The 14,607-nt window shown below is 33.7% G+C and overlaps 1 protein-coding gene and 1 non-coding gene across 2 annotated transcripts in view; both read right to left on the bottom strand.

The window, feature by feature from the left end:
• Positions 1–4,228: 4,228 nt before the first annotated feature.
• Positions 4,229–14,607, bottom strand: part of LOC126770699 (atrial natriuretic peptide-converting enzyme) — a 111,063-nt gene continuing 100,684 nt past the window's right edge. The window contains exons 12-16 of the mRNA XM_050490208.1: positions 7,384–7,564; positions 6,900–7,053; positions 6,360–6,483; positions 5,964–6,112; positions 4,229–4,460 (exon numbers count right to left, since the gene is read on the bottom strand). Of these exons, the coding sequence (XP_050346165.1) occupies positions 4,263–4,460; positions 5,964–6,112; positions 6,360–6,483; positions 6,900–7,053; positions 7,384–7,564 (806 nt within the window). The 3' untranslated portion in view covers positions 4,229–4,262. The remainder of the gene's footprint in view (positions 4,461–5,963; positions 6,113–6,359; positions 6,484–6,899; positions 7,054–7,383; positions 7,565–14,607) is intronic.
• On the bottom strand, positions 11,924–12,015 carry Trnai-uau (transfer RNA isoleucine (anticodon UAU)). The gene is given in 2 exon segments: positions 11,924–11,959; positions 11,978–12,015. It is a non-coding gene; the product is annotated as a tRNA-Ile (tRNA).

The raw sequence follows: 14,607 nt of genomic DNA, 5'->3' as shown, positions 1-14,607 counted from the left end.
GATAACGATAACTAATGTTTCCATTTTTACTACTCGATGCAATATTTATAATAATGAAATAATATTCTAAGTTACGGAGTTTGCTCTCAAGCCTTAGACGATGGAAAAATACAAACATTTATATATATATATCTATATGATGTACAAATAATATAATTTATTTTATATAAAATTATTGTCCTATAGTTGTCCAATTATTGTTCTGGCACGTTAGATAGAAACGTTTTTGGTACTGGCATTTAGGATAAAAACATAAAAATAAGTATATATATTTTAATTAATAGTATTGTCACTAATAAAGTCTAATGAATCAGTCAATCGGTATATATGTAATTTTTAGTAAATTATTAAAAAAATGTTGCCAGTATCCCATCTCTGTAATATATATATTAATAAAAGAGCGACGTATAAGATGGAGGGCTAAGCCACTACAACGATCAACACTGAGAGGGCTGGAGAACACCACGATACTCTAGACGACAATAACGTCAAGCTACCTACGAGTACTTTAATTCTAAACTACAACACAACCTTTATTAATATTGTCGACCACGTGACTTCGATTAGGATGTGAATCGATGGAGACGTTTTGTATATATTCTTTTAAATGTTTATTCATTTAAAAAAAAAAATCACAAAGAAAATGTATCAAAAAATATATTTTATACAATCGTAGACGGAGCTACGCCGTAGCTTAGCGTAGGTTTTTATAGGAGCTTTTATTATACTTCATTTGTGTTAATTTGTAACTGAATTATAAACTAGTTAAAAGCAACAGATTGTGTTGAAATTTTGCACACACTTTCGATTCTAGTTAAAATACAATACATTACATTAAATATTGTCAAATATGAGGTTGTTATGTCATTTTTCAACATAAAACTCTATTGTATCCGAGAACTTATACATTGAAATGTTTGATAACACTTTAAAAATCATGAAAAATACTTTGTAAGCGATTAAAAAATTGAACATCATATAATTTCGTAAGTCTCCACCGATCCACGTGTATATAAATACTTTTATACAATACACTAACGAAATAAATATCTTAAATATCTTCAACGCTCACGTCGCCCCGACTCGACAAGGTATACAAAACATTTACTGTCACTAAATACGATACGGCTCTATATGTATATAGTCTATACTTAATTTACGAGTCGATACCGACTCGGAAGGTGAACACGTAACATTACCTAATGAGATCAACAGCGTTTAATCTACATACATTGATTGTATACGATATATAATCTTAAATTACGTCTACTTTATAAACGTTTACAGCTGAACATTTCGAATGTTCCGTATAAAGCCAAATACCAATGCATCTCGTGTTATATATAAACTTTATGTATGTGTTACCACTTAACTGTATCTAATATAAATAAAAGCAATGCTAACGATTCCGACCTAAAGGCGTAGATCTAAAATTACAAGGACACTCGCGTTTTTTATAAACAAGTTATAAAATAATCGATAGATGTTACAATAAGAAGATAAAACTGAGGAGGGTTTTTGGAAAAATAATTTTATATATGCATACAATAAAGAAGTGAAAAGGAAATATTTTTTTATAAATAAAAAAAATGTTAGAAAATATCAAAATGAATACTTGGAAAAACGCTAAAGCGAATCTATAATTATTATATACTTCTAACTATACCTAAGCAACCTAAGTCTATTCTGAAAAAGTCAATCGAAATGGCAATAGACATTTTTTTTAATAGTCAACAGTTTCTTAATATATAATAATAATAATATCCTGGGACATTTATATAATCTTATTTTTATAATGGTTTACATTAATTTATTATTGTCAATTGCCGGACAATTGACACGGTTTTCGTTTATAGATTTTTATTCAGTCACTACTTTATTTATTGGAAACAACCGAAGTACATTTATAAATTTAAATAAAATATTATATACACAACACATTTAAGACGTTTTTAATTTATTATAATGTTTTTTTTTTTTAACAAATTCACATTTCGTATAAAGGGATATTTCAATTTATATTACGTGATGTAAATCTTTTTTTTTTTCTTTATTCTAATAGAAAGCTCGTGGAAAGAAGAGGACTCATAATAAGTCAACAACCTTAGTGATACGAACGACAACATGGCTCATATTTTCTTTTAAATCTGTAATTTCCTATATTTTGTAACACTGTTTTTTTTCATTCTAAAATAGACAGTTGTAATGTGTATTCGCTACCTAATTGCTTTTTAAAAATGGAGTACATTTTGTTTAAGTTATAATAGCCCGTTATATATACCCGTTATAATAGCCCGTTTACAGTTAATTATTTGACAAAATGGCAATATCTTGACAAATATCTATGGTACAGTCCGTTTGAGTTTAAGTTACATTTCGCTTATTTTGCAATTAATAATCGAAAAAAAACTATCAGTCATTTATATTTATGTCCATTTGTTTGGTGTCACGTGGATAGATTTGTAAAACCATTTACTTACATGAACATATCCATAATAATTATTTGAATTTTATTTCTACACGCTGGGAAGACGATTGGGGCAACTGTTATGTCTCCCCGGATATGATTATAAACAAATATATGGAACATCAATTTATACTCATAATCGAAATTCGTTTTTGAACAAACTTGATTAAAATTTCGATTAAAATAAAATACGAAACTTTTCAAAAAACCTACGGTATTGAATAATTTATTGCCTTACTATTTTTTCAGTTTCACAGACATATAAATTTGTTAATTTTTCCAAAGAAATCTATGTTGTCGCTCGTATATAAATGTATATATCTATTATGTTATATAATATCTAAAACAGCAACTTTGAGCATACTCAACGCTATTAATCTAAAGTTATATAGTTTTAAGTTACATACATACATATGTATATAAAAAATATTTAATCACTTAAAATACCTAAACTCACATACGGAAAACATTGGAAAATTAAATATTGTCAAATATTTATAAAACAAAATTCAATTAATTTGAAGATTAAATAATCGAATTACATAAATTAATGGTAAGTGAAAAAGAAATCCGGTATTAAAACCAAGTATTACCTAAGTTTAAACGGTCTAAGCCTAAGTTACATTTCTGTAGCTACTTAATCTTACACGCTATTAAAGCTATGTTACTAATATCCACAGTGAATGTGTTATTGTCACGTTAACGTTAAAATTTTCATTAATAATAAAGGAATTCACACATCGACTTTATACATTTATATAAAATGATATCAAAAGAGTCATTCTCGGTGACCAGCTCTATATAGTCTCGAGTCTATTTATTTGTTATTAAGAAGTACTATTGTCCTATAATATTTAACGTCACACCTCGCTGACAGTTAATTTATATATTGTATAAGGTTCTAAGTCTATTTAAGATAACACACAGCAAAGACATTATTGTCACACGTTAAGATCAAATGAATACGTACATAATATAATCTATAAAAGCACTTCTCTCTAAAACTACAACACCAAACATCAAACAAATATACTATATAGAAACTATAATAAATCGAAAATTAATCGCGTCATATAAAAATTCTGAAAACGCTAAAGCTTAGTGACCCTACTCGATAATCATAAGCCTTTAGTTATATATATTATCATAATAAACAGCACACTGACGCTAAACATCCCGAGAAAAAGTATCGAGAGAGTTCGTGAAATACGTCCAAAGTTATATAAAAAGTTGAACTTGGCGACATCACTGGTATAATTTATATCGATTTCATTATATATTATAGAGTTCCGTATTATCACAGCATCAAATAATTTACCTCACGCAACACACGAGCGATATGTAAAAATATTTAGCCATTCTATTTTAGGTATCAATATATACATATAAGTAATTAGAATTTCAATCGTCAGTAGAATACGCTACAATATAATTTATTGTCAATATATTTTATTGTCAAATATATATTTTTATTGTCGTTAAAATAGTAACTTCATCGTCCACAATCAGTGAACACAACTCCAAATACCATCTCCACCGATAGAGACGTAACCGCTCTCTCTAAGCGATAATTGACATATTTAACGATATTAAATATTGAAATCTATAAACTTTTTTTCTTTCATTAATAAAAACGAAATCCAATAAAATATTGAGAGTTGCGAATCTGTGAACCATTAACGAAAAAAATAATAATTCTAAAATTGATTCATGATTCCAAAAAATAGTTCCAAATTTAAAAATGGAACGAATAGGAAGCCACCGTTAGAGGCTCGGTTACGTCAAGGGCGGCGTCTCAGTCGTCGTCGGAGCGCGCGATGTCGTCGTAGAGTCGTATCTGTCGCGCGATCCACGGCACGTAGCGCGGCACGTACGCGTACACGCCGGGCAGGCGCGGGTGCGCGCACTTGATGCCCCACGACACGATGCCGCCCACGTACCAGCGCGACGTGTCGTCGGGGTCCTTGCACAGCAGCGGCCCGCCCGAGTCGCCCTGTAACGGTTACGTTCGATTTCATACCCCTGCTCGACCTATCCATTTGATAGAAGTTTTTCGAGTATAAATCCTTTAAGTGGGATGGAGAGTAAGATCTTGAAGTAGTAGCGTCGAACGACGTAAGTGTTCGAGCTTTAAAGGTTTATACAGACGTTTTCCAGGAAATTTAAAACTTCATAATGCTCTTATAATGAGTAATATACAAGTCCTATCGATGGTATCCTTGCAGTGATAGCTAACGAAATATAACCGAGGTAATATTAATTAATACATATTGTAATCCAATTAGTAACAGGCCATTCACTCAGTACCACTGCTGAGCCAAGCTCTTCATGTAGACATGATGATCCAGGGTGGGACGGTAGGTGCACATACCTATACTATATATTGCATAATCCCCGTCACCACCCAACACGATTGCCCGGATTTAAAACCACAATCTCCATTAAAGGGTTTGTCCGGTGTTTTGAATTCTTAAAAATTAATTTTAAAATATCCCAGCCGACAGATATTTTTAATAAATGCCACAATTAAGCAAAGAAAGAACATCTCCAGACGATATTTCTTTAAGTTATTATTCGTCCGGATATGAAATGAAACCTAAGAAATACAAATATGGAACAGAAGCAACCGATGCATTGAAAACAAACATAATAGCAGGCTGTATTAAAACCATACTATTAACTTCAGTTCCGTTTGGCTCAATACAAGAACTATCTCAGCAAATATTTCATCTTGAAAACAGTAATTTTTCTTTCCTATTTGTACAAGAAACCATTTATAGAGCGCTATAGTTTGTTGAATGAGTCCGTAATAATATATATCGGACTATACCAATACTATCGTGGTCAGATTGATAAACCGGAGAGTGTTTGAACGAACTAATCTCAGGAATTATTCGTAACAGTTATATTTGAAAAAATATTTAGCCTCGTTTGTCTAGTGGTTAGATGTAAGGCCAGGTCCCAAACAGACTTTCACGTGAACTACATTTAATGTAATATTAATACAGTTCTAGACAAATATACCTACAAATATACCTCACCATTAATACAGTAAACTCAACGAATATTTCATGGTCTAAATGTTCATTCAGTTGGTATATTTATATTTAATATATAATTAACCGTTCAAATTATTATGATTTCAAGCAACTATGAAATAAGCTTTGAAACATGATTGACTGACTATTAGGTGCAGTAATAACCTACGTTCGAGTTCCAGGTCAGGCCAATAAAAGTTTTTTCTCAATAAAATCTCAGTACAAGATTTAGAATTTATAAGTTACAATTGCATGCCTCGAAAAGCGCATAAAATATTGATCCCACGTCAAACCACTCTGTCGCACTGCTTTTTCATCAAGTCTGATGCACTCTCTTTTCTCTTACTTAGCGATAAGGAATAAAGAGTCATCACTCACTTATTACTTAAAACATCTATCAACACAGTACCCTATGAAATTCTATTGTAATTAACTCTATTCAACTTCTAACCGCTCACCTGACAGGCATCTTTGCCGCCTTCCGGGTAACCCGCGCAGATCATACCCTCGGTGACGTTGAGGTCGCGATGCTCGAGCCACTGGTTGCAGAGGTCGCGGTTCAGCACAGGCACCTCGACCTCGTTCACCGCCGGTTCGTATTCTGACACTAAATACGAAATGAAACTCAATTATCCGTAATAGGCGAACGTTTTCATATATGAATAATTATTACCAAATATTACAATAATAATTATAAAGCCATAGCAACATAATATTTTCATTATCATTAATTGTCTCGATTATCTAGAATATCTGTTTACTGGTAAAGCTATCATTGAATGTTGGGGCATCACTTGTAATAATATATTACATATGTAGCAGAAAAAATGTCATTTAGGTAAAGAAGTACGCACTGTCCTTGTCGTCCCGCTTCCCCCAGCCGATGACGGTGCACAGCGTGCCGGGCGCGAGCGCGCGCTGCGCGGGCGGCAGGCACACGGGGGACAGGTGCTCGTGGTAGCGCACGCGCACCGCCAGCTGGCGACGAGCGTGTTAGCGAGGTTGCATTGTATCGCAATGTCTTCTGATTTGACTCAAATATGACGACAAAATGAAAGAAACCGCGTTTTAACTATTTACCCGCTATGCAATACTTAGTTTTATCATTCTTAGTCCATTACATTGAATTGAACACGTTCCCAATTTTTAAAAGTAATTTATATTTCACCTTCTAGTATCTTTATCAATACATTTTGATTTCAATATTGGTTGATGTCACATGAGTAAAACTAATATGGTACGTAATGGTCACTTCTTGTTTTATGTGTATGTGCTTTTGGTGACAGTATTTCGTTATGCGTTTATCACCGAGACAAAGTATGACATACAGCGGATTAATTCGAAAGTAATTTTTACGTGAAAGATCGAAATGTTATTGATTACATTAAAAATACCTGGAATAATGCGATGTCATTGTCATGCGCGACGCCCACATTGTAGAGAGGATGTGGTACCACTCGGCGTACCTTCACCTTCTGTCCGTAGTACGCGTGAGATCGTCTTCGAGTGATACCTAATTGGATGGTCCAGCCGTTCACATCTGAATGACTGGTAAGAGAATAAAGTTAATTTAGGAAATAGTAATACTATATATTTTGTTAAGGATTAAGGAAAAAAAAATATAATAGTGATAGTCGTAGTACACAGCCTACTTGCCTCGTTGGTCTTGTATCTATACATTAGGCCTGTATTGTATCTTGAGGCCTGGGTTTGCTAAATTAGGAAATATATTATCCAACTTCAACTTTAAAATGTTTCATTTATTTTTTAATCTTTCGTAATTGGTAAGATTAAAAACTAGTTTTATGTTATGTCTACACGATAATTACATTATTATGATCTGGCCAATAAATTTCGTTTGATGCAAAATACACTTACTTTCCAACACAATGCGATGCAGTCAGTACCCACTGATCAGCTACAAGAACTCCAGCGCAATAGAACACCTCCTCAGGGCCTCCTAGAATCGCAGCCAAGAAGGGCCAGTCACCAGGAGAAGCCTCCACACCGCCTACTATCCGCTTCCTTCCAGCACCGATTGTACGACGTTTGCCGCACTCTGGAGTAAGATTCCAATTTTACGGGGTCAGACAAAGTTATACATTATTATTGTTATATGATATGTATAGTTACAATAAAATATTTAAACATTTTAATTGGTAGTAAATACAGTAGACTGTAATAAGTCTTAGAAAGTCCGAGCTATGCCGTTCATGAATTGTGGTAAACTAACTGGTAAACAGAAATAGAAATTTATTAGTGGTAGGACTTCGTGCAAGCTTCTCTTAACAATCATTCCAAAACTATTATTCTACTGCCAAGCAGCAATGACTATTTTTTTATTCACTATAATACAGTAAACAGTAACAGCCTGTTAATGTCTCACTGGTGGGCTAAGGCATCCTCTCCCTTTTGAAGAGAAGGTTTGAAGCTTATTCCACCACGCTGCTCCAATGCGGGTTGGTAGAATACACATGTAGCAGAATTTCAGTGAAATTAGACACGGTTTCCTCACAATGTTTTCCTTCACCGTCAAGCACGAGATGAATTATATTCACTAATTAAGCACATGGAAATTCTGTGGTGCTTGCGCGGGCTTGAACCCACGATCATCGGTTAAGATTCACGCGTTCTAACCACTATGCCATCTCGACTATATAAGTTACCCCAACTCGCCTAAACGTCAATTTAAAGAAAACAAAATGGAATAGAAAAAAATAATTACTTCTTATTTTAATTTCGTGAAATTATATATGAAATAAAATTTCATTGAATTAATATTTGTTAATTTTAAAGTTAAAAAAATATTATGATATTAAACAAAAATAACCCAAATGCTCGTTAAAAATTTGAGAAGGGAGTCTGTTAGGAGGGTTTTCGGAAAGTGTTTATCGTTCGGTCGCAAAACATAATTAATCCTCAACTCACAACTCAGCACATTTTTACGAGATCGAAAATTAACATCTCCCGTAATCATTTCTTTGTTCGCCTCACCTTGTTGGCGGACGGTTTCGAACATGAAATTTACGCAAACTAACATACTAAACAAAAGCGACTCCACCAATATTTGGGCTATTTTTTTATATACTAAGAACTTTTTAGTATTTTTAATTGTAATGTCCTAACTGTTGTTATTTTTAATAATTATAGGTAATAATATTATGATAGAAAATTGTAATCTTTTTCCGGATTTACACAAAGAAACATACAACACTGAAATTATAATATTTTAATTTAAAGATAACAGCGCGCTTTTATTTAGTTTTACTGTTACATTAAAGGAACTGAATATCGCTAATAAAAAAATAACATTACTTTTACAAGAGGGCTTCGTACACCTGACGCGCGGCTTTACAGAGATATAATTAAAGTTTTAGTAATACCGACGGGTCCAGACTACACTTAAGTATAACAGACTATACCGCGGGAACTTCAGCCCTCGCTACAGGCGGTAGGGCGGTGGGCTTAAGCACGCCTTAAACGAGATTAAATTGAGAACTTATAATTCGATAAAAGTTATTTTGTTTCTTTAAATTAAAACGAATGCTTTGTAGATCCTCTAATTGATATAATTTGATATTAGACTTGATATTTACGATGGCAGTTGTTATTTAATTATTATTTATACTAACAAAATTAATCTAAGTAATTTATAGTAAGGGTTTACATTATTATTAATGAAATGATAATAAATGTATATTATTAAACTCCTTAAAAATATAAGTAATAATAGCAATATGTGTAAATCTTGGCTTGGCTTAAAATCAACCTTCAAAACTTACATACATATGTGATAAGATAACGAACTCCATATGAGTACAATATTTCAAGTACTTTCGTGGATTAAATGCGGAAAATACGCTGTGAAAAAGTACAGACACAAAAGTAAGTCCTAAGTGGGTTTTAGTTCTACAAAGCAGACACGAACACATAAGAGAAATTAAACGAAAGTACTCTCTCTTTTTCTCATTTTGGTCAAACCTCTATTTTCCTTTCTATTTACATGAAATATCGAATCATATCAAATAATTGCACTAAAATTCGGCCTTCAAATTAATTGAAGATAACAACTCCAAGTTGTTAAGTTGTTTTTGTTATCTTGAATAGAAAATGGCTTATACAAGGTTTAATTGTATATAATAAAAACCATTTGTATTTATTGATGTAAATAGTCATGGCCGGACTGAAATTATGTAAACAGCAGACTCAGGTGGTTTGGCTTACGGATTAATTAGTATAAATAGATCCAGCTAAGCCTCGCCTTGCATTCCTCTGTATGCATAATTAGCATTAACCTTGTTAGAATACGTTGAAGGCTATTTCAATTTGTTTTTATTATCTTCTACAAAAACCTGCTCTTATATTTAAAACTCGCTTTTTCCGTGAAAATTAAAAGAAAGGTTAACGAGTTTTCTGAGTAATACATTTATATAATCCCATAAACATAATATATAAATACTTACTTAATACATCTGGGTATGTAAAAAACCCTTTGAACGTGTGCATTAGATGGAGTTGAAGATCAAGAAGCGAGGCATTGTCTTCTAGGTAAAATTATTGTGAAATTATGTTTCAATACGAAACAAAGTTACGTTACGTTTTCAAATATTTGTGTCTTGAAATTTACGCCATGAGCTGCAAATAAATATTCTTGTAATTTACTTACGGACATAATTACTGCCCATCCCAAAACCTAGCCTAACCATCTGCGCTGACGATGTTTTTTTCGCCAGTGTGTGCACAAACACAGTCACGAACACATATTTTCTGTTGTTATACTCTCATAAATATATAGGTTGACAATTCGAAACGATAGGAGATGATAAGTTTGTGGAACCCACACAGGAAGGTCTGCACAAAGCCCTAAAACAGACTTATTATACTGTTAGAAAAAAAATTACTACTAAAAACATTTTCATATTTATAATATCGGCCTCATATACATTCAATTCGGAACTTACAGATTTCAAGGGCTACAATATTATAAAAAGAATCTTGTTAGCATTACAATCACTATCAATCAATGAATACGTCTTATCGTGGCTGACGTGGCTTGTATTGATTGTGTATTCAAACCTGTATGCGACATGCATTTCAAGTATTACAAGCTGCTCTACAAGTACCTCAAGCCTCGGACAATAGTCTTTGATGTATAGCTGGTATTAATATAGTAGATGCTGACATTGAGCCGTTGAGAAAACGCTATAAAATATACCGATAACAAAGGCAGTTTAACGTGTATCCTCTATCTGAGCTTCTCAGGTGGACAATAAAAGATTACCTACAATGCTGACGCGATATATTTACTAAACCCCTGGAAAATATATTTACAGGGTACGATACGATTTCGTTACAATATAACTTCCAGGATTTATCGTGAAACTTTCATACATAAATACCCTCGCTTTGTGATCGTGGCACGATGCTTTTAAAACGTAAAGTAATATAAAATTAAGTATAAAGAGAAATATTTCATTATAATTGGAAAGCTGTATTGATTTATCATTAGGGCAATAGCGTGACTCACATCGAAAGTAACTTATATAGAAACTTTTTAATTTCCAACTCGTTATATATACTATATACTAAGTAAATTTTACAACAACTTTACAATTAAATTTTACAACAACATAAATTGTTTTAAAATGGTAAAATTTTGTTGGATTAAATTTACTATTTAAATTACAAAGTTGTAAGCTGAATGTTCTAAATTAAAGGCTAACCTTAAAGGTCAGTGATTTCGATGATGGATCTGAACTAGTTTTATCCAGTTTTAATTAGTTTAAACTTGGTTTGCTGCCTTCCTTCGAAATAGTGAATATGGATGTTTTTGTCTATCATTTGGAAATCATTTTTACATGTTACAGTAGCTTCTGAGCACTCACTCACAAAAAAACACCGGTGTACTGTCTTACCTATATAAGTGAGATTGAAAGGCAATTCGATATAACCATAAAAGATCAGGTGAAATCAACAGCTTCACGTTCTTTCCGAGGTACAGGAATTTTTTTTATAGAATAGGAAGACGGACGAGCATATGGGCCATCTAATGGTAAGTGGTAACCAATGCCCATAGACATTAAATTAACCATCGCTTACATCACCAATGCTTTACCAACCTTAGGAACTAAGATGTTATGTCTCTTGTGCCTGTAATTACACTGGCTCACTCACCCTTCAGACCGGAACACAACAATACCAAGTACTGCTCTTTTGCGGTAGAATATCTGATGAGTGGGTGGTACCTACCCAGACGAGCTTTCACAAAGCTCTACCTCCAGTAAACCAGTGTATCACGGTGGCTATTTAATCACTCTTAACCGCAGCTTGAACCCTGGACTATAGAATCCTTAAGCTATATAAGCTAAGCAATGGGCCAGTTAAATGTTAAATATGATAAGAAAAGTTATAAAAATATTGCTCCAGGTGAGGCTCGAACTCACAACCCCGGCATGTCTCACACGTACTGCGCTATAAGTACCGTGCGCTGACCGATTGCGCCACTGGAGCTGATAGCTTTGCTGTCAAAAATTCAATGGCTAGAACTTTTCATGAATCGTTTTCATCGGCTGCGATAAGATTGTAATTTCAAGTTAGTTTAAAGTTGTCGTGAGATATATCGCTTCTTGCATTTCACTTTATGTAAACTGTGATCGCATTCGGTCAGGGAAGCCATTGTCGATAGAGAATAGCTGTTTACTGATGAGATATTACAGTAAATAAGTGAGTGCACAATTAATGGTGCATTCTCTGTTCACATACATTCATAAACGTTGGGATGGTGATCTGAAACGACTGAAGAGTGTAGGTATATTCATGCTTTTCGAGGCACCCAATTGTAACACCCCAAACTACATAACTCCTGGCTATTACTGGGAAACCCAATGACTCTTTTTACTGAAAAACAAAATCTCTCTTTTTGACTTAGCCCAGGATTCGAAATTAGACTTCTCCTTGACATGATAATCATTATTTATAATAATATCCTGGGACATTATTCACACACGACCATCTGATCCCAAACTAAGCAGAGCTTGTACTATGGGCATCAGACAACTGATATAGTACATATACTACTTTTCTTTTGTAAATACATACTTATATAGATAATTACATCCAGACTCAGGACAAACAGACATGTTCATGCACACAAATGTCTTTCCTGGGTGGAAATCGAACCCACAACCTTCGGAGTGAAAGGCAAGTATCTACCAACCACGCCAACCGGCCCGTCAAACGTATATTGGATAGACGGAAGTCGAATAAAAATAAATGTAGCAACATGTAAACTGTTCTATCGTAACGACTCTCGCGGTCTTCGGGTCGAGTAATGTATATGCTGTCAAAGCTTCTCTCTCGGGAATTTAATAAAAGTGTATATTAATCACTCCAAAATTGAGGACATAATTTTGAATTTGTCTTTTTAGATGAAAGATTAAATTTTTTACTTATTAATATCGAAGATGGTTTTAAGTTAGGAACGACCTTGACGTTGGGACTCTCTAATGTCAATATAACGAAATGGTTTCGATATAGTTCACATAACATAGCTACTCTTTATAATTACTTTTAGGGCGTTTTTAATATAGTAAAATGAGTCTTCGTGACGTTACAGATGGCGATACGATCGATAAAACAGATTAGATGCACATATGGAGAATTTCGCTAAGCAAATTATGTATATGCATAATAAAACACACACACACACACATAAGGTGATACACACTCTATCATATATTTATATCCCCACTGGGTGGAAGTAGCTACAAAATTTATCTTTAAAAAGAAGAGGCCTTGGCCCAGCAGTGGGACATTAACAGGCTGTTATTTTTTTAAATAGTGTCCTCCGTGATCTTAACAAGTGCGCTTCAATACGGGAGCGTTTCTCTTTATATATGTGTGCGATCTCTATTACACAATTAAAGTCAATATTTACAAGAGTCAATAGCGCAATAGTTTACGGACCGCCTAGCAATGTAAAAGTCGCAGATTCGATTCCTCCTTGGGCTATTATCGTCCCCACTCCTAAAACAAGCTGTACGTCTAATTGGAGGGGTAAATAAGAATATTAGTAATTCCTTTAAAACGGACATTGATCTTTATAATACTTGTAACATATATGACATGAAAAAAAAACACAAACCTCTTCTAAAGCTTAAGATATGGGGTATCTAAATAATTGAACGAAATATTAAAAACGGACATAGAAATTAAAGATTAGAAATTACTAATATATAACCTTAGATAACATGCATCGCTTAAACCCTTTTAACGGTCATTGAATAAGTAATATGATGAGTTAGAATAATCCTATAAAAGGATTTGGAATGCTTAACTATTCATTTAGTTAAAGTAATTCAGTTTAAGTCAAGCTATCGTATTGGTGAGCTAAATGACATTTATGTTATGTAATAATAATAATGTCCTCCAGACCGATTTCGGCCACGGCGGCCAATCTCAAGGGAGATGAACCATAAGTGTGTGCGCAAACACAGATGCACTCTCTATTCCTTAACTCTCATAATCCGATGAGACGGCAATCCGGCACGACCGGAAAGAGTTCAGGCGCAGGACTAACAGCTTTACGTGCTTTCCGAGGCAGGGGAGTGTACACACTTCCAACTTCCAGACTCCGGGCTGCTACTAAGAATTACTCTATAACTTGTTGCCCAACCTGGGAATTGAACCCAGGACCTCCGGGTCTGCGACCTTACATCAAGCCACTAGACCAACGAGGCGGTCATGTTATGTAAACAGAATGTGAAACTGAAACTCAAATCAGTTTAAAAAACGTAAAATCATTACTTGCTTATTGATAGTTAATTTAAAAACTACGTCATGTCGGAAAATGTGTGTGTGGAGTGGAGTGTCGGAAAATAAAAAACCCCGGCCTGAAAAGAACCGCCGAAAGTAAGTAGATGGTGTTTTTGCCAAAATTTGTTTTTTTTAATTACACACATCGGTTATTCCTAAGGTAAGCAACTTAATGCCTGGTTTATGTAGGTAACTGTTATACATATATACTAATTTTAAATAAATGTATGAATATGTAATACATACTTATATGTAATACACACGGATTTAGTGCGGAAATCGAACCTG

This window comes from Nymphalis io, chromosome 1 (assembly GCF_905147045.1).
Source record: "Nymphalis io chromosome 1, ilAglIoxx1.1, whole genome shotgun sequence".
Lineage (NCBI taxonomy): Eukaryota > Metazoa > Arthropoda > Insecta > Lepidoptera > Nymphalidae > Nymphalis > Nymphalis io.
The sequence above is the reverse complement of the archived record's forward strand: the minus strand, read 5'-3'. Positions and strand labels throughout refer to the sequence as shown.